The sequence below is a fragment of the Chiloscyllium punctatum genome, chromosome 6 (assembly GCF_047496795.1).
Source record: "Chiloscyllium punctatum isolate Juve2018m chromosome 6, sChiPun1.3, whole genome shotgun sequence".
NCBI classification, from domain to species: Eukaryota; Metazoa; Chordata; class Chondrichthyes; order Orectolobiformes; family Hemiscylliidae; genus Chiloscyllium; species Chiloscyllium punctatum.
Window position 1 is genome coordinate 22,010,019 of NC_092744.1, and position 27,451 is coordinate 22,037,469.

The window sequence follows — 27,451 nt, forward strand, 5'->3', positions numbered from 1 at the left end:
AGGAATGGCGATATAGACAAAGAAACTCATTGGTGAATTGTTGCAGCACATCTTGTGTTAATTGTGAAAGGATTGAATGGCAAAGGTGGTGAATGGAGTACCAATCAAACCAACTGATTTGTCCTGGAGGCTTCTAGAGTGTTATTGGAATTTCATTAATTGTGGCAAGTGAGGAATATTCCATTAAGATCCTGACTTTTACCTTGTACAAGGAGGACAGGCCTTGGGGGAGATGGGGAAACTCACTTGCCACAGGGGTCCCCAGCTTCTGAGCTGCTGTTGTAGCCATAGTACTTATGTAGTTTCCTTTTCACACAATAAAGACAACATTTACATGTCGTCTTGAAAGTCGTGTAATGTGCTCGAGCACTTCACAGAAATATTGTCAGCCTACAATTGGCTCCAAGCCAAAGAACAAGGAGCATCAGGATAGGTCAAAGGGGTAAAGTGAAAAAAAATGTTGAAATTAGGAGACAGGAAAAGAGTATTAGAGATGGAACTTCAGGGCCTCAGCTGCTGACCGCACAGCAACCAGTCACTCGACAGGTGAAGGGTGTGACTGATTGAAAGCTGGATCAGAGGCATAGACTAAAATATAGAGAGAGAGAGAAAAACAGAAAGTGTCAGAAAGTGATGAACAAATGGAATGTACTCTCAGTTGGAGTAATTGCAATAAAAATCTGGGCAAAAGACAAAGACTGGTACACTTTTATATCCATTTTTTCAAGACCTCATGATATCTAAAGTAGTTTACAGCCAATGAACACAGCTTTTAAACACAGTATTTAATAACTAATTGAATATTGCAATGTGATGGGGATGGGAGATTGGTTCTCTCTTGGCTGGTTGACCTTGGCCTCAGTCTATTGTTATTAACTTGGGATTCCATGAGCATGGAGTACACATATATACATTGAGAATGGCTGCATCAGTGCACAGTCTTTGGTAGAAGCACATCAATCATCTACCTTTACGTTTATATAGAAAATTATACCAATGCAGTATAGCAGCCCAGCAGGTTGTGTTCCACATAAGCTACCTCCCAAACTATGTCACCTCAATCTAGCATGACTTTTTCTATTCCTTTTTCCTCCAGATATCCCCATGTATCTGTTCTATGTGCCTGGCCACTCCAAGTGGTGGAAAAATCCAAATTCTAATTACTCTGATGGTAAAGAAAATTGTAGCCCAAGTGTTGTTTGCCACTCATCACTCCAAGTCTGGAGGTTATCCAGGTCTTGACTAATTTGGGCATGGACTGCTTCTGTATCCGAGGAGTCACAAATGGGGTAGCCATGAGCGAACCTGTCCACGTATGACCTTATCTTGGAAGGAAGGTCTTTGATGTAGCAATGATGTTGTTTCGGCCAAGAACACTACACTGAAGAACTTCTGCTGTGATATCTTGGGACTGAGACAATTGGCTTCCATTGACCATCTTCCTTCCTGCTCAAAATGCCTTCCATTCCCAATGATTTCAATTCTGCTCAATCTGGCTCCAAAAGAATGCAGAAGTAGCTGACATAGAGCAGGAAGTGGAATCATTCATCAGACTGGTAGTGGAAACAGTTCCTGACCCAGCCCCCTACCTGGCATTACCTTGTTGGAATGTGCAGGTGAATAGGAGCCCAGGTAGAGAGGGTGGTAATTCATCTGGAGGGCTAATGTTGACATGGACCAGTTGTGCCAAATCAGCCTGTTTCTATGCTGAAAATCACATGTCTATATATTTTTGTTTATTGTGGGCATTACTGGCTATACCAGCAACTATTGCTTATTACTAGCTGCCCTTCAGAAGGTGGTGGTGATGAACTGCCTTATTGAATCATTGCAGTTCCATGTGCTGCAGGTAGACCCACAATGTTGCTGGGGAGCAAATTCCACTATGTTGTCTCGAGACACTGAAGGAATGGCGACATACTTCCAAGTCAGGACAGTAAGTGGCTCGGGAAAAGGAACTTGCAGGCAATAGTGTTCCCGTGTATCTGCTGCCCTTTGTCTTTCTAGATGGTTGTAGGTTTGAATGCGCTGTCTAAGGATCTTTGGTGAAGTTTTGGCAGTGCATCTGCTAGATTAGACACACTTGGTACTGAACATCCAGGTTGGAAGGAGTACATATTTGAGCATGTGGTGTCAATCAATCACACGTGGACGAACTACTTGGAGAGAATCATGGGAAAAATCACCCACTCAATAAGAAATACTCACCATGTTCATGAACTTCTTTCCGGCGTTGCCTCTCCTTTCGTGAGGAGACCACTGACTCCGTCTCCGTCTCGTTGTCCAGGTTGTCCTGACTTCCGGCTGCATTGGCACTGTGTGGGGAAAGAAAATTAAAATCAATCCTACAGACCGCCATGACTCAGAGGGTTCCAAGCATAAAGAATGTCAGAAGCCTCATCTGGGGCACTGCGTACAGTTCTGGTTGCCCCGTTATAGAAAGGACATTATTAAACTGGAGAGGGGTCAGAAAAGATTTACCAGGATGTTGCTAGCAATGACGGTTTGAGATATAAAAAATATAAAAATAGACTGGAAAGGCTGGGACTTCTTCACTGGAGCTTTGGAGATTGAGGGGTGACCTTATAGAGGTTTGTAAAGTCACAAGGTGAATAGCAAAGGGTTTATTTTTCCCTAGGGTTGGTGAGTTCAAACTAGGGGGTATATTTTTAAGGTGAGAAAAGAAAAAATTAAAAATGACATGGTGGTAACTTTTTGAGTGAAAGTGCTGAATGCAAGTGCAGTTACAGTGTTTAAAAGACATTTGGACAAGCTCATGATTTGGAAAGGTTTGGAGAGATATGGGCCAAGTGCAAGCAGATAGGACAAGTTTAGTTTGGGAACATGGACTATTTGGACCAAAGAGTCTGTTCCCATGCTGTATGACTCTCTGCTAATGTTTCTAGGCCAGTAATCCAGAGACCTGGACTTAACTCTGGGAACTTAGGTCTAAATCACATGTTAGAACTTGAATTTACTTATTAAATCTGGAATAAAAAGCCAGTTTCAACATTGGTGTCCATGAGACAATCACTTATGGTTGGAAATACCCATCAGGTTCACTGATTTGCCATCCTTACACACTGTGACCTAAATATGACTCTGGACACACCATGAATTGGCCCAGAAAACCATTCAATGCAAAGGCCTTGCACAGCCAGTGGAAGGTTTTTTAAAAATGCACCGGACTGTACAGTGTAGGACACATGCTTTCACCAGTAGAACCCTCTGAACTTTAACAACGTGATTTCGCTATCAGATGATGTCAGGAAAACATGGCGCAGAATTGGATATCTACTCTTCAAATTCTCTTTTTAAAAACATTACAGCACTCGTGGTGAAAAGATTGACATTTATTAGACAGCTCTTTCAACCTCCTCGTGTTACCACTGAGCAGCATAAACACTCCGGTGCAGCTGATATCATGAGAAAAACCTGTTTAAAACGTACTAAAGTAGTTGGCCTTTTGGTGCATTGGACCAAAGTTGTGGCATTGATTTTTATATTGAATGAGAGCTGTTAGCACATTTGACCAGACGGGTATCAGGAAGATCAGATTGTTGCAGCAGCAGTGCTGTACAGTCCCAAATTTTGATTAGATTAGATTCCCTACAGTGTGGAAACAGGCCCTTTAGCCCAACAAGTCCACACCGATCCTCCAAAGAGTAACCCACACTGACCCATTTCCCCCTGACTAATACAGCTAACGCTATGGGCAATTTAGCATGGCCAATCCACCCTAACCTGCACATCTTTGGACTGTGGGAGGAAACCTGAGCACCCGGAGGAAACCCACGCAGACACGGGGAGAATATGCAAACTCGGAACCTGGGAGCCTGGTGCTGTGAGGCAGCAGTGTTAACCATTGAGCCACCGTGCCACCCCAGTGACAGATATTATCACAGAAATTCCTCCACCTTCCCAATCTCACTCCACGGCCACCTGGAACAAGACTTCAAGTCTGCTCCACTTTCTTCAAATGATGATAAAGAACAGCCGTCAATTGGGAAAAGTAAATGATTAATCCTCTTCCCAGCTTTCTGCACTTTGATAATTTTAAAATTGTTCAATTTTTGCTTCCCTAAACCACTCCAGTGCTTGGCACTGTACCAAGTGCAGTACAGTAGTTGTTAGTGTAGTGCTAATAAACTGATACTATTTTTTTTAATGGGGGATTATGAGAGTTAACTTTACATTGATCTAATAATATAGGAACGCATAGCAATCAGTTTGGTATATCACATACCCCTTTTGGAAAGCCCAGTAAAGCCACTGTAGTCCTGTAGCAAAAGGTTTTTGCTATCCTTTTATTCAGAGGATTATGGTGGCTGAATTTTAATTAGCTTAATCAACTCAGGAGAGCATGACAATCATTTTGGTGTATCACACTGCGCATCACAGGCAGAATGGCCCATTCCTGTGTTGGACAGTTCTTTTCTATCACAAAACTCCAGCTGGGCTCCACAAAAACACATGCCAGACACACACAACTCACTCCAGTTGGCTGGATGGCTGGTTTGCAATGCAGAGTTCGGGTTCAATTCCCACACCAGCTGAGGTTACCAATGGAGGATGGTCCTTCTCAACCTCTCCTCTTGCTGGAGGTGTGGTGACCCTCAGCTCAACTGCCACCAGCAGTTGATAAAACTGTGGCGACTTTACCTTTTGGTAGATTTTTACAGGGGCGAGGTAGATAGGACGCTTCCCTCTGGCTGGTAACTCGAGAACCTGGGATATAATCTCACAATTAGGGGAAGACTGAGATGAGGAAGTATGTCTTCACCCTCAGATGGAGGTGAATCTTTGCAATTCGCAGAGGGCTGGGCAGGCTCAGTCATTGAGTAAGCCCAAGGCAGATTGATTTCTGGAGACTAATGACATTAAGAGTTACGGAGTTAGTGCTAATAAATGGTATTAAGGAAATAATCAGCCAAGATGAAGAATGGTGGGACAGTCTGATGGGCTAAATGTTCTCCCCCATTCCTATACACTTCTGATATATATGTCCCTCAATGGTTGATCACATTTCATGAAACCATATAATAGTTACCTATAAACATTTATCTTGAAGGAAAGTTCTCTGTTCATTTTATTTTTCACTTAGTTACAGAATGTACATGACACTGGCTGAGCCAACAATTTCCTTAGTTGTCCTTGAGAGGTGATGGTGAGCTTTCTTGTTGAACTGCTCAGTCTATTTCAGTTCTGTTAAGGGTAGACATTCTAGAAATTTGAGCCAGCAATAGTGATGGAACAGCAATATCCTTCCAAGTTAGGGTAGTGTTTAGCTTGGTGTTCTCACATATTTGCCACTCTTGTCCTTCTAGAAGAATGAGCAGAGATCCATTTGAAGTATATACGATGCTAAACGGCATTGACAAAGTAGACGTGGAGTGGATACTTCCCCTTGTGGGCCAAGGTAGAACAACAGTCATAGTTTCAGGCGAAGGGGTGACAATTTCAAACAGAGGTGAGGAGGAATTACTTCTCTCTAAAGGTCATGAAACCATTGAATTCACTGCCCCAAAGTGCAGTGGACGCCAGGATACCGAATACATTTAAGGAGGAGATAGACCAATCCTTAATTAGCAAGGGATTATGGGTGGAGTAGGCAAGAAACTGAGTTGAGGCGGAGATGAGATCAGCCATGATTGTATTAAATGACAGAGCAGACTTGAGGGATTGAATTGCTTACTTCTGCTCCTAGATTTTAAGCTACATTTTTAAAAATTTGCTTGCAATTTGTCAGCCCAAGCCTAGATATTGTTCAGGTCTGGCTCCATTGAACATAGACTACTACAGTGTCTGAGGAGTTGCAAATGGTGCTGTACCTACAATCGTCAGCGAACATCCTTCATGCTGGTTTTATGATGGAGGGAAGGGGAGGACAGAACAGCACAGGAACTGGCCCTTTGGCCCACCATGACTGTGCCAACCATGATGTCTTCCAAACCAATCTCATATGCTTGCACATGGTCTGTATCCCACTATTCCCTTCCTGTTCAGATGTCTGTCTTAAACGTTGCTTTCATATCTGCTTCTATCACCTCCCCAGCAGCACGTGCCAGGCACCTAGTACTGTCTCTGCAAAAAAACTTGCCTTGCACATCTCTTTTAACACTTTGCCCCTCTCACTTTAAACCTATGCCTGCTAATATTTGACATTTCCATCCTGGTAAAAAGACTCTGCTTATCCATCCCTCTCATAATTTTATATCCTTCTATCAGGTCACCCTTCAGCTTCCAACATTCTATTGAAAAAATTCCAAGTTTGTCAGATATCTCCATTTCCATCCTCTGTCTCTTACTGTCAAGCCAATTTTGTATCCAATTGGCAAGCTCTCCCTAAATCCCACGTGATCTAACTTTACTGGAGGGTTTGAGTAATAAGGAAAGGCTGGACAGCCTGGGACCTTTTTCACTGGTGCATAGGAGATTGAAGGGTGATCCTACATAGGTTTATAGAATCATAATGGGCATAAATAAAGCAAGTAGGGTAGGGGAGTTCAAGGCAAGGGGACATATTTTTTAAGGTGATAGGAGAAAGATTTAATAGAGACTTGAGGGACAACATTTTCCTTCAGAGGGTGGTTTGTATGTGGAATACACTGCGTGAGGAAGTGATCAATGCAGGTACGCTGACAATATTTAAAAGACATTTGGACAGGTACATGAATAGGAAAGGTTTCGAGGGATATGGACCAAATGCAGGCAAGTGGGACTAGCATGGACAAGAATGACCAAAGGATCTGTTTCCATGCTCTATGACCCAATGATATTCAAAAACCAGAAACATCATCTTTTGTACCAGTCAGTGGAGACTTTTCTGCCTGATTCCCATTGACTCCAGGTTTGTTAAGGTTCCTTGATGTCACATTTGCATGTCAAATGGGGTCTTGAAGTCAGAGGCACTCACTCTCAGAGGCACTTACCTCTGGAATTCAGCTCTTTTGTCCATGCTTAAACCAAGACTGTAATGAATTCAGTAACTGAACGGTCATGGCAGAACCCAAACAGAGTGTCAGTGAGAAGGCTATTGCTAAGCAGAATAAACTGACGGGGTAGTACTTGGCCAGATTCTATTCATTCTCCACTAAAATAATCAAAGAACTGTGGATGTTGGAAATCTGAAATAAAAACAGAAACTGCCAGACAGAGAGAAAGCAGAGTTAATGTTTTGAATCCAAACATTACCTTGAAACATTAACTTTACTTTCTCGCCACAGATCTGCTGACTTTCTCCAGTAATTTCTGCTTTTTCCCTACATTTTGTGTATAGGATATAGCCCTGCAAGTTTCCATATTGTTGGGCAGATGCTAGTGTTGTAGGTATATTGGAACAGCAAGTTTTGAGAAGATTTGTGGCTCAGTTGAAGTTCGCTTGCTGAGCTAGATGGTTCGTCACCATACTAGTAATATTGAAGTGAATTGTATTTATTGTCACATGTACCGAGGCACAGTGAAAAGCTTTGTCTTGTGAACAATACAGGCAGATCACAGAGTTAAGTTGCATAGATAGTAAATAATAGGTAAACAGCGGCAAAAACAAAAACACAGGTACAGGCGAATGTTAAGAGTTTGAGAGTCCATTCAGTATTCTAACTACACTAGGGTAGAAACTGTTGCAAAACTGGCTGTTGTGTGTGTTCAGGCTTCTGTACCTTCTCCCCAATGATCGAAGTTGTAGAAAAACATTGCCAGGATGGGATGGATCTTTGAGAATGCTGGTGGCCTTTCCTTGACAGTGGGCCTGATAGATGGATTCTGTAGATGGGAGGTTAGTCTTTGTGTTTGTCCAGGCCGAGTTCACTATTCTCTGAAACGGTCTCCGACCTTGAATGGTACAGTTGCCATATCGGGGGTAGTGATACATCCAGACTGAGTGCTCTCGATGGTGCACCTATAAAAGTTGGCAAGGATATTCGCCGTTATGCCAAATTTCCTCAGCTGCCTGGGGAAGAAGACATTGTTGGGCCTTTGTGATGTCATTTCCATATTCTTTTACTCAGAGGATTGTAAATGGTGTCCAATGTGTTTGTTGATACAGGTTGGAATACCATTCTTCTAGGTATTCTCATGCGTGTCACTGCTTGGCTCGTCCTAGGGTGGATGTTTTGTCTCAGTCGAAGTGGTGTCCTTCCTCATCTGTATGTAAGGACACCAGTGAGAGTGGGTCATGTCTTTTTGTGGCTAGTTGATGTTCATGTATCCTGGTGGCTAGTTTTCTGCCTATTTGTCCAATGTACTGGAACAGCTTGGCCGGGACTGCAGCAAGTGCTGGAGCACAAGTCTTCAATGCTATTGCTGGTGTGTTGTCAGAGCCCATAGCCCTTTATAGTATTGAATGCATCCAACCATTACTAATTTCCTGTGGAGATGTATAAAACTGACAATTGAATGCTGGGAACTTCTGGAAGATGCCAAGATGGATCACCTATTTGGCACTTACGGCTGAAGCTTGTTGCAAATGCTTCAAAGCCCTATCTGTTGCATTGACGTGCTGGGATCACCCATTATCAAGGACGGGGAGATTTTTACAGGCATGTTCTCTCATGAGATGTTTAATTATTAGATTATGGCAGGTCTGTTGAGCTTTATCCTGACCCATTAGTTGTGGAATTGCTTAGCCTTGCCTATCACTTGCTGCGTATGCTGTTTGGCATGCAAGTGTTTCAGTTTTGTAGCTTTACCAGGTGTCATCTTTTGTTATAAAACCTTAAGTTATCTCGAGAAGGTGACTTAAAAGAAGTTCTGGGATTTACATCTTAATGAACTGAAATCTGAAACCCATTCTAAAAGATGGAAGACTTAACAAAATCCAGGTTTGTTCAATATATCATTTCAGTTGCATGACATTGTGATTGTTTGTGGTAAATTCTGTGTCTTATGGTGTTATGCTCCACAACCACCTGAAAAAGGAGCAGCGCTCCAAAAGCTAGTGCTTCCAATTAAACCTGTTGGGCTATAACCTGGTGTTGTGTGATTTTTAACTTCATTCTTTATAAGGCAGCAAAGGTTAGTAACGCTGTGCGACTTCGGGAGCATCACATCCAAACCGGATCGTACCCTCATTCAGCATTCACACAGGTTCAAGTAGAGGTCAAGTGATAATGACAAGAGTTTGTCCCCCCTCGTCTACAGCCCAGTAACACCAGCATTGGGGCTTGTGTCACAGTGGGTAGCGTTCTTACCTCTGAGCCTGCAATCTTGCATTCAGGTTCCATCTGCTATAGAGGTGCGTAATCACATCCCTGAACAGGTTTTTTAGAAAATATCTAACACCAACATTGTTCCAGCTCAGACGCATAAGATCAATGAGTGGCATTCGACATGCTCAGGAACAAATACAGAATAGCAACTACCAGACCCAAAACTCCCTTCAATTAGGAGGCGGTATTCCAGGAAGTAAATTAGGAAGTTTTATTTTAATAGCAGGAATAATGGAAATCTGGAATCCTTACCACCAAATATTTACACAATACCTAGACTAACCTTGGAGCAACTGTAGAATTTGTTAGAATACTTGGCTGTTGATTCACAGAGCAGTGAGCCAAATAAACATGGACAGATTTCAACAAAAGCCACAAATCTGCAGCCATCATTCCAAAGTAAGTTGGCTTCTTGAACTGTGTCAGCTCACTGCCCCCTGGTGGAAGCAAATAGCGTTTCAGGAAACACTACAATGTCCAAACAAAACATTTGCACAATCTGTAAAAGACATGGTAGAGGGCACTTTACTCTGTATCTAAGATTGGGATACAACTACTGTTTGTTCTGGAGCTTTATTATATTCCTAACGATCTGAATTAAGGAACTGAGGGCACTGTTGCTAAGTTTCCAGATGGCACAAAGGTAGGTGGACGGACAGTTATTGTTGAGAAAGTGGGGATGCTGCAGAAGGACTTGGATAGCCTGGGAGAATGGGCAAAGAAGTGGCAGTTGGAATACAATGTGGCAAAGTGAGAGATTATGCACTTTCAAGAATAGAGGTGTAGACTATTTTCAAAACAGGGAAAGGCTTCAGAAATCTGAAGCACAAAGGGACTTAGGAATCCGAGTTCAGAATTCTCTTCAGGTTAACATGCAGGTTCAATTGGCAATTAGGAAGGCAAATGCAATGTCACCATTCATTTCAAGAGGACTAGAATTCAAGAACAGAAATGTACTGCTGAGGCTGTATAAAGCTGTGTTCAGGCTGCATTCAGCAGTTTTGGGCCCCATATCTAAGGAACGATGCACTGACATTAGAAGGGGTCCAGAGGATGTTTACAAGAATGATCCCCAGGGATGAAGGGCTTGTCATATGAAGAGTGGTTCAGGATTCTCACTTTGTACTCAGTTGGGTTTAGAAGGATGAGAGGTCTTCTCGTTAAAACTTACAAAATACTGAGAGGCCTGAATACAGTGGGGATGTGCGGAAGACGTTTTTACCAGTAGGAGAGACTAGGACCTGAGGATGCAGCCTCAGAGTGAAGGGAATACCCTTTAGAACTGAGATAAGGAATTTCTTCACCAGAGGGCTGTTAATCTGTGAAACTCATTGCTACAGAGGGCTGTGGAAACCAAGTTGTTTGTGTACTTGGGACAGAGACAGATAGGTTCTTGATTAGTAAGGGAATCAAGGGGAGAAGGCAGGAGAAAGGAGTTAAGAAACATATTAGCTTTGATCAAATGGCAGGGAAGACTTAATGGGCCAAATAACCTAATTCTTTTATCTATCTATTCATTTTGTGGGGTGCGGGCGTCGCTGGCTGGCCAGCATTTATTGCCCGTCCCTAGTTCCCCTCGAGAAGGTAGTGGTGAGCTGCCTTCTGGAACCACTGCAGTCTGTGTGCTGTAGGTAAACCCACAGTGCCATTAGAGAGGGAATTCCAAGATTTTAAACACAGTGACAGTGAAGGAAAGCTGATATATTTCCAAGTCAGGATGGCGAATGGCTTGGAGGGAACTTGAAAGTGGTGGTGTTCCTATATACATGCTGCCCTTGTCCTTCGAGATAGAAATGGTCATGGATTTGGAAGGTGCTGTCTGAGACTCTTTGGTGAATTTCTACAATGCATCTTGTAGATAGTACACACTGCTACCACTGAGCGTCTGGTGGAGGGAGAGGATGTTTGTGGATGCAGTGCCAATCAAATGGGCTGCTTTGTCCAGGATGGAGTGTTGTTGGGGCTGCACTCATCCAGGCAAGTGGGGAGTATTCCGTCACACTCCTAACTCTGCTCCAATATCTTCAGGTCTAATGTTCCAACCCCTTCTGTACTTGCCCTGAGAACGTTTACTGGGATAGCATGGAGGGAATATTATTCTGTATTTTATCAAAAGTTACAATTGACATTCTTTGTGATTGTGACAAAAATAAATTCTTCCTTCCAACCCTTTATGAATGGTCTGCAAGCTCTGCAATAATTGACCATAACATCCCCTTCCAGCTGTGTGGAATTGCATTAATCTGGTTCCATTTCTTTCTCTCTAACCATAGCCAAATAATTGCGTGCAATGACATCCTGTCCTGCTCCTGCACCGTTACGTTTGGAATGTCCCTTGCATCCTCCTTGGCCTCTATTTGTCATCCATCTGTTACCCCTCAGTGACATCATCAGAAAACAGAATGCCAGGATCCACAACTGTGTTGAAGCCACTCAGCTCTATCTTTCCACTAACTCTCTTGACTCCTCCACTCTCAAAATTATCAGGCTCTCTACATCTTTGCACCAGTGCCAACATTACAATCGCCTAATTCCACCTCGAGAATATCGCTGAATTCAGCACTTCTCAACTCATATGTTGCTGAAACTCTCTGTAACTTTAGCCAAAACAATTCCGAGGTACTTATTGCTGGCTCCCACATTCTGAATTCTATCTAAGGCCAATTGAATCCTCACTTTATTACAGCCTGAGTCCAAAGATAGACAAAATAGCTAACCTCAAGACGTGTCGTTGACAGTATGGTAACATTTGATGGGGTGTAGCTTCAAAGGACTCTGGCCAAACTGGAATCAATGGAATCAGACTCATCACTGGTTAAAGTTATACCGGTCACAAATGAAGATGGTCCATGTCATCTCAGTTCTAGGACATTGGTGAAGGAATTTCCCAGCTCAGTCTGCTAAATCTAACCAATATGACCTGCTTCATCAACAGCCTTCCTTCAGCCTTACGGTCAGAAGTGGGGATGTTTGCTGATGATGTGCAATGTTCAGAACTACTCATGATTCCTCAGAGACAGGACACCTCTATTTCAAAATTCACATTCATTAAACTTATGAACTTTGCAATTCACACAATTGAGTTCAGGTTTCGTGACATCACGTCAGACCAAATAGGTGGCGTTGCCACAGGATTCCCCTCACACCCAGTTCTTGTTAATATCTTTGTCAATTTCCACAGGAAACACTTCTTCAAAAGAATGGCTCCTGACCTGCTGCTTTTTGCATATTTCCAAAACGTAGACGACCCCCACTTTTTTATTCAGTCACCAGCTGGGTGAAGCGAGGTGGGGCCGGCATTTATTGCCCAACCTGAAGAAAGCAGCATTGAGCTGCCCCCTGATCCCCTCCAGTCCATTTTGTGCTGTTAAGGAGGGAGCTGCACTTGACTCCACAGCCTCGTGTAAGAATTCCCTCCACACTTTAATCCCACACTCAAATTCACCTGGGAAATGAAACAGTCCAAAACCACCTTTTCATTCACAAGCTTACTGCAAAATCCAATGTAAACCATATTTTCTATTACGTCTGCCTTCAGTTGTCCGTGAACACGTTGGGATTCTTACAGTTCCACATGCTATAAGAGTGGCCTTATTTGGATCATCTTATACAATCCTCGAGCCAACTGCTCACTGTGAAAGCTTGATGTTGAAATTGAGCACAGCAAAGCTATTCTACAGAATTCTGGCCATCCCAATCAGATCACTGCTGGCTGCATGGAGTTCAAATTCAGAAATCAGTGTAAGATTTCCCATACTGAATATTGCCCAGCCTACCACAGACAACTTGAGGATGGTTGCAAAACTTTGAGCAACAAATGAAGTTGTTTCAATCTGCTGTCACGTGGCGGCAACATGAAGGAACCCGAGGTGCAATAGTAGTGTTCCTACCACTGAGCCAGGAGACCCAGGTTCAATTCCCAGCTTCTCCGGAGGTGGGCAGTAACATCGCTGAACAGATTGACTAGAAAATATCTGTGGCAGCACCATGAGTGAGCTTTGCCAATCACAGGATGCTGCTAAAATGCCCAAAAGACGTTCTGCCTCCCACAACACAGTGATGTAGTGTGTAAATTTCAAAGCCAATGTGATGCCAGGAATATAGGCCACAAGTCATAACTGGTGTATCATATCGGACATCACATCTCTTTACCTGCTCACAGCACACAGTGTACTATCTGTAGTAAACCAGTCTGAAGTTGCAAAACTCAGAACATTCTATTGGTTATGTATGTAATTGCTCCCTTAAGAGGGCAGGTCAGGTGACCTGGAGGTGGGAGTGAGAAGGGCGGTCTAAGTGGAGCTGAGAGAATGCACAATAACGTACCCCTGCTCAGGTTTACCCTCCATTGTCCCTCCTAGTGAACCACAAATATGTGTTCAGCATTAGACGTGAATCTACCATTTTCTGTGTTTACTGAACAATTCCAAACTGCTAAGAATTACACCTACAAACAATTCGAGATCATCAGTCCGGCCCATAACATTACTCACTTTCTAGAAATTAAATACATTCAGATGCAAGGCCTGTCCTCTGGAAACAGGAAGGACATGTCCAGGTATTGCACCTTTCTCAATTAAATAAAAACTTGACGACACCTGTTCCTCAGTGCATTCTACACTGCAACACTTAACCAATCAGAATCCACTTGTTAAACAAACAGCATGCTATTTCTTTTACATCACAAATTGCTATCCCCTTTGAAATTTGACATTCTTGCATCGATCCTGATGACAAGGCAAAAGGCTTTGCGTGCCTGTGTTTTCAGCAATACTCCAGTTCTATAATACTAAGTGTTGACTCAAGCTTTGACTTGACCTCCTGTTAAACAAAGCAGCCAGCAGACTGGCACCCTGTCCATCCTATTAAACATTCACTTCTTCCACTATTGATGCAAATGGCAGCACCGTGTGCTATTTAGAAGATGCACTGCAGTAACCCAACAAGACTCTGACTTCTACCATCTAAGATGACAGGGCAGCAGACTCATTGGAACTTGCATCATATGCCATCGCAATAGATTGCTGATCTTTTGCTATCACGGGTCAAAAGGTTGGATCTCCCTTCCTAACAATGCTGTGGTTCTACCTTTACTGGAAGGACCATTCAAGAAAGTGGTTCACCACCACCTTTTCAAAAGCAATTAGGGTTGGACAAAAAATTATGTTCAGTAATGTTTACACCTCCTCAGTGAATAAGAAACAGAGGCAGTGGTTTCCTTGACTGACTGATCAGACAACATCCAGGTAATCAATCACTCCCCCACAATCAGATTCAACCTCTTCATCCTGTGGTCCACAGAGCTGCAGGTTCCATGCTCCACACAAGGGAATAGCATTTAGTCCGAAGATAGGAGGTTTATCATTTTGTGAAGATGATGCCACAATGATATTGACACTGGTCTAGGAATCCAGAGACGCTGGTAATGCTCTGGGTCCCAGGTACAAATTTAACGACAACAGGTAAGGAAAACCAAATTGAAAACTGAACTGGAATTAAAATTCTAATGATGACCATGAGAACATTGCCAGTTATTGTAAAAAGCCAAATGATTCAATAATAAGCTTTAGGAAAGGAATTCTCCATTTTTACCTGGTCTGGTCTGCACTTTACTCCAGATCACACCAATTTTGTTGATTTCTTTTTAGTGCCCCCTGCAATGATCTAGCTAGGCATTCATGTGTATCAACTGCTAAAAAGTCTCTAAAATGGAATGTAATTGGATAGACCATTGACTGAGACACTGGAAACAACCATGGACACTCAGGTCTGTCAATTCTGCACAGTTCTCCTTACTAACTTCTGGGAGCTTGTGCCACTATCAGCACAGCCTTATCACAGACTAGTCAAGCAACAACCCAACACAGTACAATACCTTGCAAATTTATTAACCCTTCCCTCAACCTCCTCATCCAAGTCATTTATAAAAACTACAAAGAGCAGAGGCCCAAGAACAGAGCCCTGAGGGACCCCAGTGAACACCATCACCATTGCTGAGTATCGCCTCACCTCTCTTACCAGCAGGACAGACTCAGCAGAGACGCTGAACACCACTGAGGGAGACATTGAGGGTGGCAAGGGCCCAGAAAATACTCCTTGGGTGGGGACGGGGGGCTTCATTGTCTAACAGCAGGAGTGACTCAGTAGCAACACTTCTGACTGAGCTGCTCAGGTCCTAAAGGACATAACAGCTAGACTGGGTCTGCAACAGGTGATAAAAGAACCAAGAAAAGAAAAGGAAGCTTACTTCCTCATCACAAATGTTTGCGATAGTTGCATCTGTCCATGATAATAATGGTAAAAAAAGACCACCACATTCTCCTTATGAAGTCAAAGTTCTGCCTTCACATTGTGGTACTATCACTAGGCACACCTAAAAAAACTGAGGTGTTAACCTGGTACAGCTACTAAACAAGACTACTTGTGAGCCAAACAGCATAAACTGCAAACGATAGAAACAGCTCAGCAATCCCACACAAATGGATCAGATATTGGGCCTGCAATCCTGCCATATCCATTCATGAATTGTGGTGGACAATTAAACAATTCATCAGCGGAGGTGCCTCCACTGAAATTCCTACACTCAGTGAGGGAGAAGCCCACCACATCAGAGCAAAGAATAAGGCTGGAGCATTTGCAACAAGCTTTAGCCAGCAGTTTCGAGTGGATGATCTATCGCAGCCTTCTCCAGTATCACAGATCCCAGTCTTCAGCCAACTCAATTCAATCCATGTGATACTAGAAAATGGCTGAAGGTAAGAGATATTGCAAAGGCTAAGGCACCTGACAACATTCCAGCAGTAGTACTGAAGACTTGTGTTCCAGAACATCCACACCCCAAGCCAGTACAGTATTCCAGTACAGATGCAACATTGGCATCTACTCGAAAATGTGGAAAATTGCCCAGGTATAGCCTGCACTCAAAAAGCAGGACAAATTCAACTTCACAGATTACCAGCCCATCAATTTACTAGTGATCATCAGTAATATGATGGAAGGTGTCATTAACAATATAAGTAAGCATTTGCTTAGCAATAGCCTGCTCACTAATGCTCAGTTTGGGTTATGCCAGGACCACTGCGTTCCTGACCCCATTATAGTTTTATTCAAATATGAACAGAAGAATTGAATTCCAGAGAGAATATGAGAGTGACTGACCTTGACATCCAGGCCTCAGGTGACTGAGTGAAGCATGAATGAATCCTAGCAAAACTAGAGTCAATGTGAATTAGAGAAAACTGGCTGCTGGTTGGAGTCATATCTGACAGAAGGAAGATGGTTGTGGTTGTTGGAGGTCTTAGCTCCAGGACATCTCTGCAGGATTCTTTTAGGGAGAACCCAAAGGCATTTTACTCATACATGAGGAATAAGAGAATGATCAGGGAGAAGGTAGGGCCAATCAGGGATAGCTTAGGGAACTTATGCGTGGAGTCTGAGCAGATAGGGGAAGTCCTAAATGAGTTTTTTGCTTCGGTTTTCATGAAGGAAAGGGAATTTGTTGTGAATGAGAACTTTGAGGAGCTGGGACAGTCTTGACCAGATCAAGATTGATGAAGTTGATGTGCTGGAAGTTTTGGCAAACATTATGATTGATAAGTCCCCAGGGCCAGACCAGATTTATCCCAGACCGTTCCAGGAAATGAGAAAGGAGGTTGCTAAGCCACTGATGAAGATCTTTGCCTCCTCACTCTCCATGGGAGTCATACTAGAGGATTGGAAGGAGGCGAATATTGTTCCTCATTTCAGGAAGGGGAATAGGAAAATCCCTGGCAATGACAAACCAGTCAGTCTTACGTCTGTAGTTAGCTAAGTTTTGGAAAGAATTTTGAGGTATAGGATTTATGACTATTTGGAAAAGTACAGCGTGACTAAAGGCAGTCAGCATGGCTTTGAGGGGGGCAGGTCATGCCTCACAAATCTTGTTGAGTTCTTCAAGGAAGTGACAAGACACGTCATTGAAGGTCGAGCAGTGGATGTGGTGTATATGGACTTCAACAAGGCATTTGATGAGGTTCCCCATGTTAGGCTCATTCATTAAGTCAGGAAGTATGGGATACAGGGAGATTTGGCTATCTGGATTCAGAAATGGTTGGCTGACAGAAGGCAGAGTGGTTGTAGATGGAAAGTATTCCACCTGGAGGTCAGTGTTGAGTGGGGTCCCACAGGACTCTGTTCTTGGGCCTCTGCTCTTTGTAGTTTTTATAAATGACTTCGATGAGGAGGTTGAGGGGAGGTTTAATAAATTTGCAGATGACACAAAGGTTGGAGGTGTCGATAGTATCGAGGGCTACTGCAGGCTGCAGCGCGACAGACAGGATGCAGAGCTGGGCTGAGAAATGGCAGATGGAGTTCAACCTGGATAAGTGCGAAGTGATGCATTTTGGAAGGTCGAACTCGAATGCTGAATATAGGATTAAAGTCAGGATTCTTGGTAGTGTGAAGGAACAGAGGGATCTTGGTGTTCAAGTACATAGATCCCTCAAAGTTGCCACCCAATTGGACAGGATTGTTAAGAAAGCATATGGTGTTTTGGCTTTCATTAACTGGGGGATCGAGTTTAAGAGCTGAGAGATTTTGCTACAGCTCTACAAGTCCCTGGTGAGGCCATACTTGGAATATTGTGTCCAGTTCTGGTCGCCTTACTATAGGAAAGATAGAGAGGCTTTGGAGAGGGTACAAAGAAGGTTTACAAGGACGCTGCCTGGACTGGAGGGCTTGCCTTATGAAGAGAGGTTGACCAAGCTCGGACTTTTCTCTCTGGAGAGAAAGAGGAAGAGAGGTGACTTGATTGAGGTACACAAGATAATGAGAGGAATAGATAGAGTCAATAGCCAGAGACTTTTCCCCAGGGCAGGATTGACTGGTGCGAGGGGTCATAGTTTTAAGATATTAGAAGAAATGTATAGAGGGGTGACGTCAGAGGTAGGTTCTTTACGCAGAGAGTTGTGAATGCATGGAATGTGCTGCCAGCGGTGGTGGTGGAAGCAGAGACATTGGGGATATTTAAGCGACTGCTGGACATGCACATGGATAGCAGTGAGTTGAGGGATGCGTAGGTTAAGTTATTTTATTTTACATTAGGATTAATTCTCAGCACAACATCATAGGCCAAAAGGCCTGTTCTGCACTGTACTTTTCTATGTTCTAGGAGTTCATTAGGGTAGTGACATAGGCCCAACATCTTCAGCTGCTTCATCAATGACCTTCCTTCTATCATAAGGTCAGAAGTGATGATGTTCACTGATGATTGTAGAATGAAGCAGTCCATGTCAAAATGCAGCAAAACCAGCACAATATCCGGGCTTCGGCTGACAACTGACAAGGAATAGCTGGGCCACAAAAGTGCTAAGCAATGACCATCTCCAACAGGGGAGAACCTAATTTGATCCTCTGACATTCAATCAATACATTCCCTACCACTAACATCTTGGGGTGTACCATTGAACAGAAGCTGAACATATCTAGCTACTTAATCAAAAATCCATTATGGGATGTGCATGTTGCTGTCCAGGCCCGCATTAGTTCACCTCACAATTTGCCCAGAGGGCAGTTAAGAGTCAGCTATACTGCTGTGGGTCTGGTGTCACATGCTAGCCAGACTTGCTATGGATGGCAGATTTCCTTGCTTAGAGGACATTAATAAAACAGGTGGGCTTTTGCAACAGTGATTACACAGTGACCAGTGGCTAGCATTTTATTCCAGATTTTTATTGAATTCAAATTTCACCATTTGCTATGGTGAGATCTGAACCCATGTCACCAGGAGATTAAACTAGGACTGCTAATTACTACTCCAGTAACATTAATGCTACATTACCAACTCTCCAGGAATTGGCGGCATTGTGGTAATCTATAAATACAATGGCTACAAGAGTAGGCAAGAGCTAGAAATCCTGCAATGTGTAACTCACCTCCTGACTCCCCAGGGCCTGCCCATCATCGAGGAGAAAGTGAGGACTGCAGATGCTGGAGATCAGAGCTGAAAATGTGTTGCTGGAAAAGCGCAGGTCAGGCAGCATCCAAGGAACAGGAGAATCGACGTTTCGGGCATGAGCCCTTCTTCCTGAAGACGGGCTCATGCCCGAAACGTCGATTCTCCTGCTCCTTGGATGCTGCCTGACCTGCTGTGCTTTTCCAGCAACACATTTTCAGCCCTGCCCCTCATCTACAAGACACAACTCAGGAGTGTGATGGAATATTCCCCATTTGCCTGGATGAGTGCAGTTCCAACAACATTCAAAAAGCTTGACACTATCCAGAACAAAGCAGCCCACTTGACTTACACCACATTCACAAACATTCAGTCCCTCCACCAGTGATGCACATTTGCAACAGTTTGCACCATTTACAATGTGCATTACAGAAATTTACCAAGTCTACTGAGATAGCACCTTTAAACCCCACAATTGGTATCATCGAGAAGGACAGGGTAGCAGATGTATGGGAACACTACCACCTACAAGTTCCCCTCCAGTCCACACACCATCCTGACTTGGAAACATATTGCTGTTCCTTCAATGTCGCTGGGTTAAATTCTGGAACTCCTTCCCTCACAACATCATGGGTCTACCTACATCAAATAGATTTCAGTGGTTCAAGAAGACAGCTCACCACTGTTGTAAGTTAGGGATGAGCAATAAATTCCTGCCTAGGCAGCAATGCCCACATTCCACAAGGGAATAATTTTTAAAAAGACTGCAAGGACGAGAACATTTTCACACACTCAGTTGGATGTGGCTTGTTCAAAGTCTCTACTGTACAGGACTTAAATGCTTTGATTTTATGGAATCATGGAGCATTTATAGCACAAAAGGAGAGCTTTTAGATCATGGTGTTCACATGGGTTCTCTGCATCAGCAATTCAATGAGTGCAACACCCAATCTTATTCTTGCAGCAAACTTTTCCTCTTTGGGTAATGATCCAATTTCCTCTTGAAACCACAACTGAATCTGCCTCCACCACAATCTGTGGCACCACATTCCAGCATTGTTTTTTTATTGAACCAACCTGTTTGGACCTGTACCTACACCGAATGGACTACCATGGGTTCAAAAAGGAAGCTCAACACTACCCTCTCCAGGACATTTACAGATGGGCAATGAATACTGAGTGATGCTTACATCAGGAATTGTTAAAGAAATTAAATAGATTCTAACTATTTCCTATGTAAGACCAGGTACATTCCAGTCTGAGATCAATAGATTTTTGAGCATTAATGAAATCAGGAAACACAGAGATGGCCAGAAGAGTGGAGTTGATGTAGAAGATGGACCACAAGGTACTGAATAGCAGAGCAGGCTCAAGGTGCACTATGGGCCAATTCTATTTTATCAATTATATCCCACATCCTTTTGTTTTGTGCCTAACATAGGAGCCATGTGTTCAGCTGCAAACTCACCATCCCCCCACAGTGGAGAGAGTTAGCTCCGCCAGTAACATAATAAGATAAATGTCGTGTTTGGAATTCAGGCACAATGCATCTTCTGCAGCAGGACCATGTTCTCTCTAATCCGATAATGACTGGGATAAACTGGCCAGCAAGCAGAACAGCAAATTCCTCGAGCCCAGTCGACAATTACAGCGGAGGCAGTGGTGGCGGGGGTGGAGGGGGTGGAAGAAGGCGGTGATGGTTACCATAGCAGCACAAAGAAAAGAAACAAGAGCAAAAGGGAGCATTTCCAATTCTTCCCACTGCGTTTCTATTTGAAGAAATTATTCAGCATTGCCATTGAACTGAGGGAAGCTGCTAGAGATCTCCAATGCCCACAATCACAGACAGGCTCGCTCACCTTTCACCCCATCAAATCAGGGTATTCCTTCCTACTATTATCTAGTGCCTTCACTCTACAAGTTCTGGGAATGGGCCTGGGGGTGGAATGTAAGGGGTTTGGGAGGTTCACTTCAAACTACACATCTCAATATGCTGCAAAGGCATTTCAATCTTGAAGACGGTCATACAGTCTTAAAGCACAGAAGACAGCCATTCAGCCCATTGTGCCTGTCCTAGCCCTTTGAATAAGCTATCTAATTAACTTCATTTCTGTTCTTTCCTGCCAGCCTTGTAATTTCTTTCTCTTCAACTATTTATCCCAATCCCTTGAGAGAGTTACAGTTTCTTTTGAAAATGTGATGGTATTATCAATGACATGGGTACTTTTTAGTTCAACTCACTTTACCTGCATTGTTCATTTACCATTGGGCAACTTTGCCCAACAAAATCCCATCCAACAAAATCACAAAATCCTTGTATGACACTCAGAACACAAAGTGTTTTGCAGGAGAAAAGCCCACATCTCCACTGCCCATTGTGTGAATAAAGTATTCTCTGATTTCCCTCCTGAATAGCTTAGTTTTCATCTTTTGGTTTACATTCTCATGTTTTCAATTCCTTCTACACTTTCTTTGGAAGTACAATGTCGAGCCGTTTAAATATTTTAGACTCCTCTCTCAGATAACCACCCTGGAAACAAGTGAAGCCTCGTTCTTAGGTAATTAAATAATAAATCTCTCAAGCCCCTCTGCAAGATTAACCTGGTAATTACGATCTGGCCACTGAAGCTTTCCTTTACTCAAGCTTTATCTCTAGAAGGACAGGGGAAGTGTTACTCTGGGAGCTCTCCGGATTAACCATATATACAGCCAATAGACATGTGCTTCTTTTCAAAAAAAATATTTGCGGTGTGTGGGTGTCGCTGGCTAGGTTAATTTATTGCTAATCCATAATTACCCAGACGCATCTAAGAGTGAGTCACATTGTTGACACTGGGCGACTGCTTTTAGAACACTTATGTTCTATCCCTTAACATGAACCTGAGCTTCTAGTTGCCTACCACATCAACAAACTACTGTGTTCCCTGGCCAATATCTCTGTCGTCAGCCATGCTGCAGTACTCCAGCAAGGCTCAATGCAAGCGGGAAGAACAAATCTCATTTTCCACCTTGGAACCCTGTAGCCTTCAGGTCTCAATATCAAGTTCAATATTGTTAAGGTCTGGACACCTCCTTCCAAGCCACTGTCTCTCTAACAGAACTACAGTAATCATTTATACACCCAATGAACACCCTCGTAAGAACTAACAACCTGCGTTTATATAGTGTTTTGATCACAGCAAAATATCTCAAGGCACATGGTCAGTGTGTTATCAGACTCCATACTTTGGAAGGACATACCGGCCTTGGAAGGAGCACAGAGCAAACATCTCCAAATAATACATGAACCCTGCAGTTAAATTACAAGCGATTCTCGGGTGATGATTGCGCTCCCTGGAATTTAATACATTGCGAGGAACAATGTGTAACTTTAAATTTAATTTATCTTTTGTGTTAAGAATAGGGGGAACACAGTTTTGTTTCATTTTTGAGTTATTCTAGGTACTGAGAAGTCTAGAGGCTTATTTTTCATGAGATTCCACATCACTTGTAGGAAAGAGGTGGGATTGCTGGTTTAGTTCATTAAAAAATGTTTAAACAAAAACTGCTGTTGCCTAGTGACAGGGATTCAGGGACACAACAGACTGAAAAAAATCCAGAAGTTTGTGTGTGTGTGTGTGTGTGTGTGTGTGTGTGTGTGTGTGTGTGTGTGTGTGTGTGTGTGTGTGTGTGTGTGTGTGTGGTGTGTGTGTGTGTGTGTGGTGTGTGTGGTGTGTGTGTGTGTGGTGTGTGTGTGTGTGTGTGTGTGTGTGTGTGTGTGTGTGTGTGTGTGTGAGAGAGAGAGAGAGAGAGAGAGACAGAGAGACAGAGAAAGAGAGAGACAAAGAAAGAGAGAGAGAGAGAGAGAGAGAGAGAAAGAGAGAGAGAAAGAAAGAAAGAGAGAGAGAGAAAGAAAGAGAGAGAGAGAAAGAAAGAGAGAGAGAGAGAGAGAGAAAGAGAGAGACTGTGTATGTGAGAGACAGACAGGCAGAGCCAGGGAGTGGAGACCGCAGGGTTGAACTCTCCAGTAAGAAATCCTACAACACTGCTGAAAACTAAGTTTAGGGAACTGATGTGTTTTCTCCCAAAAGTGACTTTTAGTTTGCAGTTTGTTTTGTGTGCTTCAGGGAGAGACATCAGCTGAAGAAAAGCATCAACCGAATGCACAGGAAATTGAAGGAAGGAAACAGCTGTAGCTGTGCCAGCCTTCGTAAGAAACCTTAATGAGAAGATAATGGTGAATCTTCACTGGGGTTTGGTGATTGTAAACCTATTTCTGGATAAAAAGAAATAATGAAAGTTTGAACCCTTTCTGATGTTTGTAATGAAAACGCACATTTTTTTTGTCTAGTGTTATAGATTGCATTCCTTTTAATAAAACACATTATTCTTTATATTAAAAATACACTCACAGACTGTTGTAAACGGTTTCTGTAGCTGACTTTCATAGCTTAAAACAAACAAAATGTTATGCCATCAAGCCAAATTTTAATCTGGGATCTTACTTGTCCAGTGTTAACATCAACTTGGATCGTAGCAAGGCTAACAAATGTTTATTTTATTCTTGCATATAAGTGTAGACATTAATGGCAAGGGCAGTATTTGTTACCTATCACTCACTACCCTTGAACTGAATGGCTTCCTAGGTAATTTCAGAGGGAAGTTGAGAGTCAACCACATCATTGTGGGTTTGGAATCACAGATAGAATTGACCAAATAAGGACCAGACATTTCCTTTCCAAAAAGGCACTAGTGAACCAGATGTTTTTTTTAAGAAATGACAAATAATTAGAGGGAGGAAATTCAGTGATGGCAATGGCATTTAAATCAAAGGGTGCTGGTTTGAGAGGGCACTCAGCTCTTTGAACCCCAAACAGGAACTTTATTCTATCAAATGTCAACAACCACTCACTTTTTGAAGGAAAGTGCAAGCAGAGCAGAAGTCCTAATTGTTAATGCAGACCCGCCTGGTATACTTACTGGAAGGAGGGTGGCCGTGAATCTCCAATGCCTCCCGTTCGCTCAATGGGGGGAGGCAGATCCGACTGGCTGTCCGCACACGTGGATCCAGTATCTGAGTGGGAACCTTCTGCAGACACCAACTGGAATGCAAGAATAAAACTGGCATTAAACCAATCAGCAATAACTTATACTTTATTGCAATTCTTTTTGCACAGCAATCAAGCTAACGTGCTTCACAGAGAGAAAGTGCACAGAGAGCTGCATTCGGGAGGAAAGGAAACAAATAAGAGAAACAAAAGTTTAAAGATTTTATAAAGTATGCAAAATTTCTCTATTTATCTGACTCAGTTACCTAACAGAAAGAAAAGACCAGGTTTCTGTACTCAACAACAATAACTATGTATTACAAGTAATTAGACTCCAGCTGCAGAAAAGCAAGTATAACTGCTGGCATCTACTAATACAATCTGTAATCCTTTGCTAAATCCTCCCTCCTCCACCTCCCACCCCCTCACACACAACTAGGGTAGAATCAGTAATGGTAGAGAGGAAAAATAGGAAAGATAGTTCATTCGACTTTTCCCCAAGTTTAGTTGTTAAATGATCTTTATGACCCTGTTGGACAGCAGATTGTTTCAGACACTTTTCTCCTGACATTTCCATTGGTTTGGAAGAGACAGAAGGTGGCTGGTTCACTTACACAAAGTCCCTGACTTATCAGTTAAAACTCAAAGCTTATAACAACTCTTCCAAGAAGGATAAAGTGGGTTCCTTCAGGTTAGTAATGAGTTTTGACGGTAGGGATCAGAGACACTGCTCCCATGCTGGGGATGAACTGTACTTTTCTCTCTCTCTCTCTCTGCAGTTTGTTCCCAGCTTCAAGCTATTTGGTTACCAGAGAACCAATCACATCTGTTAGCAGGCAAAAAGATCTCTGTCACTGATAATTGGTCACTCGTCTATAAACCAAACAATTTATGATTGCCAGCGAAAGCTGCTTCGGTACACTCTCTCGGCTCCAAATAGTCCGCAAATCAGACTTCACTTACTACTTGTTGCAACAGTTATTCAAAATGCTTGCCATGAATGTCAGGTTACTTGCTTTCCAAAACTGCAGTCACCCTTTCATACACTGGTTTTAAAACAGTTCTTTCTCATTTCAGTCCGCAGTTTTTAAAAACACAAAAATAACAAGATAAGGTTCTTACAGTAATTATCATTAATGCAATAAAATATCCTCCAGCACTGACACACAATGGTAGCGGTGTGTACTGCCTACAAGATGCTACTTTTTATTAAAGTAGTCTGGAGGATAAATGGCACAGTCCTTCATAAAAATGACAAAGGCACAAATGGGACAACTACTCTTTTTTTTGTTGCCTGATTGCAGACAGAATTCATAAATTCTTACATAAGACCATTCAGCCTGTCAAGTCCATACCAACCAATAATAATGGCAGATCTGTATCTTAACTCCAGCTAACTGCCTTGATTCTTTGAACCTTTTGCCAAGAAAAATTTCACGCAATTATCTTAGGTATAAAGGCTGGAGACCAGATCCAGTTTGTCGTTCGTGACATAAAATGTCACTGTACATAGCATTATCAAACCAGAATTCTTCCATGAGATCCTCTGTGACCCACAGTCTGAATTGCAGGGAGACCCTGAACTTCAACCACCTTCTAGCTGTGGAGTTCAGGGAGGGTGCTATCATGTAAGGGTAAGACACCCTGGAGCATTCTTGCTGTGATCTCTTGGCATTGCACATCACTGCATATAAATACCACAGTACGGGCAATTTTAGAACAATCTGAAATGGACACGAAGGTGCACACTGGAAAATATGATTTGATTTGATTTATTATTGTCATATGTACCGAGATACAGTGAAAAGTGTTGTTTTGCGTGCTAACCAGACAAATCCAAAGATGTGCAGTTCAGGTGAATTGGCCATGCTAAATTGCCCATACTGTTCAGGGACGTGTAAGTTAGGTGCATTAGTCAGGGGTAAGTGTAGCGTAATGGGGAATGGGTTTGAGTGGGATACTCTTCGGAGGGTCAGTGTGGACTCGTTGGGCTGAAGGGCCTGTTTCCACACTGCAAGGATTCAACCATTCTATCAAATCATACTTTATCAGGATACCACACATTGCAAAATATAGTGTTAAAGTTACAGAGGAGGTGCAAAGAAAGATCAACTCTAAGAGATGAGAGGTCCATTCATAAGTCTGATAATGTTAGGAAAGTAGCTGTTCTTAGATCTGTTAGCATGTGTTTTCAAGCTTTTGCATCTTCTGCCCAATGGAAGAGGGTGAAAGAAAGTATAACCAGGGAGGGAGAGGGCTTTGATTATGCTGGTTGCTTTCCTGAGGCTGCAGGAAGTGTACGGAGTCAATGGATGGAAGGCTGGTTTGTGATAGATTGGGCTGCATTCACTACTCTCTGTAATTTCTGCAGTCTTGGGCAAATCAGTTGCCATACCACACTGTGATGCATCCAGATAGGATGCTTTCTATGGTGCATCTATAAAAATTGGTATGCGGACTGTCATTATAATATACGATTCTCTGGAAGACAGACATGGAAGAGAAAGATAAGTTATTATCCAGAGTAACTATCAGTCAGTGTCTGGTATAAGGTTGCCCTACATAACAATATTTAGTGCGAATGTCATTCTGGAGACATGGTTATAAGGAGATCAAAGTTGGGAACTAAGTATTCAGGGGTTGTGACTTTTCAAAAGGACAGGCAGGAAGGGAATAGCTTTGATGGAATGAGCATGGTAGCAAGAACGATCTAGGATCAGATGATATAGAATCCATATGGGCACAGGTAAGAAATAACAGTTGAAAGCAGACACTGGTGGAAGTAGTCTGTCGGCCTCCGAACATTAGTCAGTCCATAGGACAGAGAATAAAACATTAGATAATGAGGGAATGTTAAAAAACGTCATTACACTAATCATGAATGATTTTAATCATCTTGTAGATAGGGCAAATTGCATTGTCAAAGGAAGCCATAAGAAAGTATTCAGGACAGTTTCTGCGAACAATATGTTGTGGATCCAACCAGGGACCTGGGCTATTTTGGATCTGGTAACGAATGATGAATTAGGTTTAATAAATGATCTCAGAGAAAGGGATCTCCAGGGAACAATGACCATAACATGGTAAAATTCAGCATTCCATTTTAGAGTGAGAAACATGGCTTGGAACTGATATACTGGCAGTAGAGGCAGTCTAGAGAAGGGTCACTAATTTGATTCTGAGTATTTCCTCCTTTAAGGAGAGGTTGAGTGGTTTGGGTCTACTCATTGGAGTCGAGAAGAATTAGTGGAGGTCCTAATGAAACATGTAAGATTCTTAGAGGG

General features: G+C 42.7%; 1 protein-coding gene across 1 annotated transcript in view; it reads right to left on the minus strand.

The window, feature by feature from the left end:
• Positions 1 to 27,451, minus strand: part of dvl3b (dishevelled segment polarity protein 3b) — a 125,748-nt gene that overhangs the window by 64,367 nt on the left and 33,930 nt on the right. Inside the window, exons 3-4 of the mRNA XM_072572124.1 lie at positions 24,100 to 24,221; positions 2,209 to 2,315 (exon numbers count right to left, since the gene is read on the minus strand). Coding sequence (XP_072428225.1) covers positions 2,209 to 2,315; positions 24,100 to 24,221 — 229 coding nt within the window. The remainder of the gene's footprint in view (positions 1 to 2,208; positions 2,316 to 24,099; positions 24,222 to 27,451) is intronic.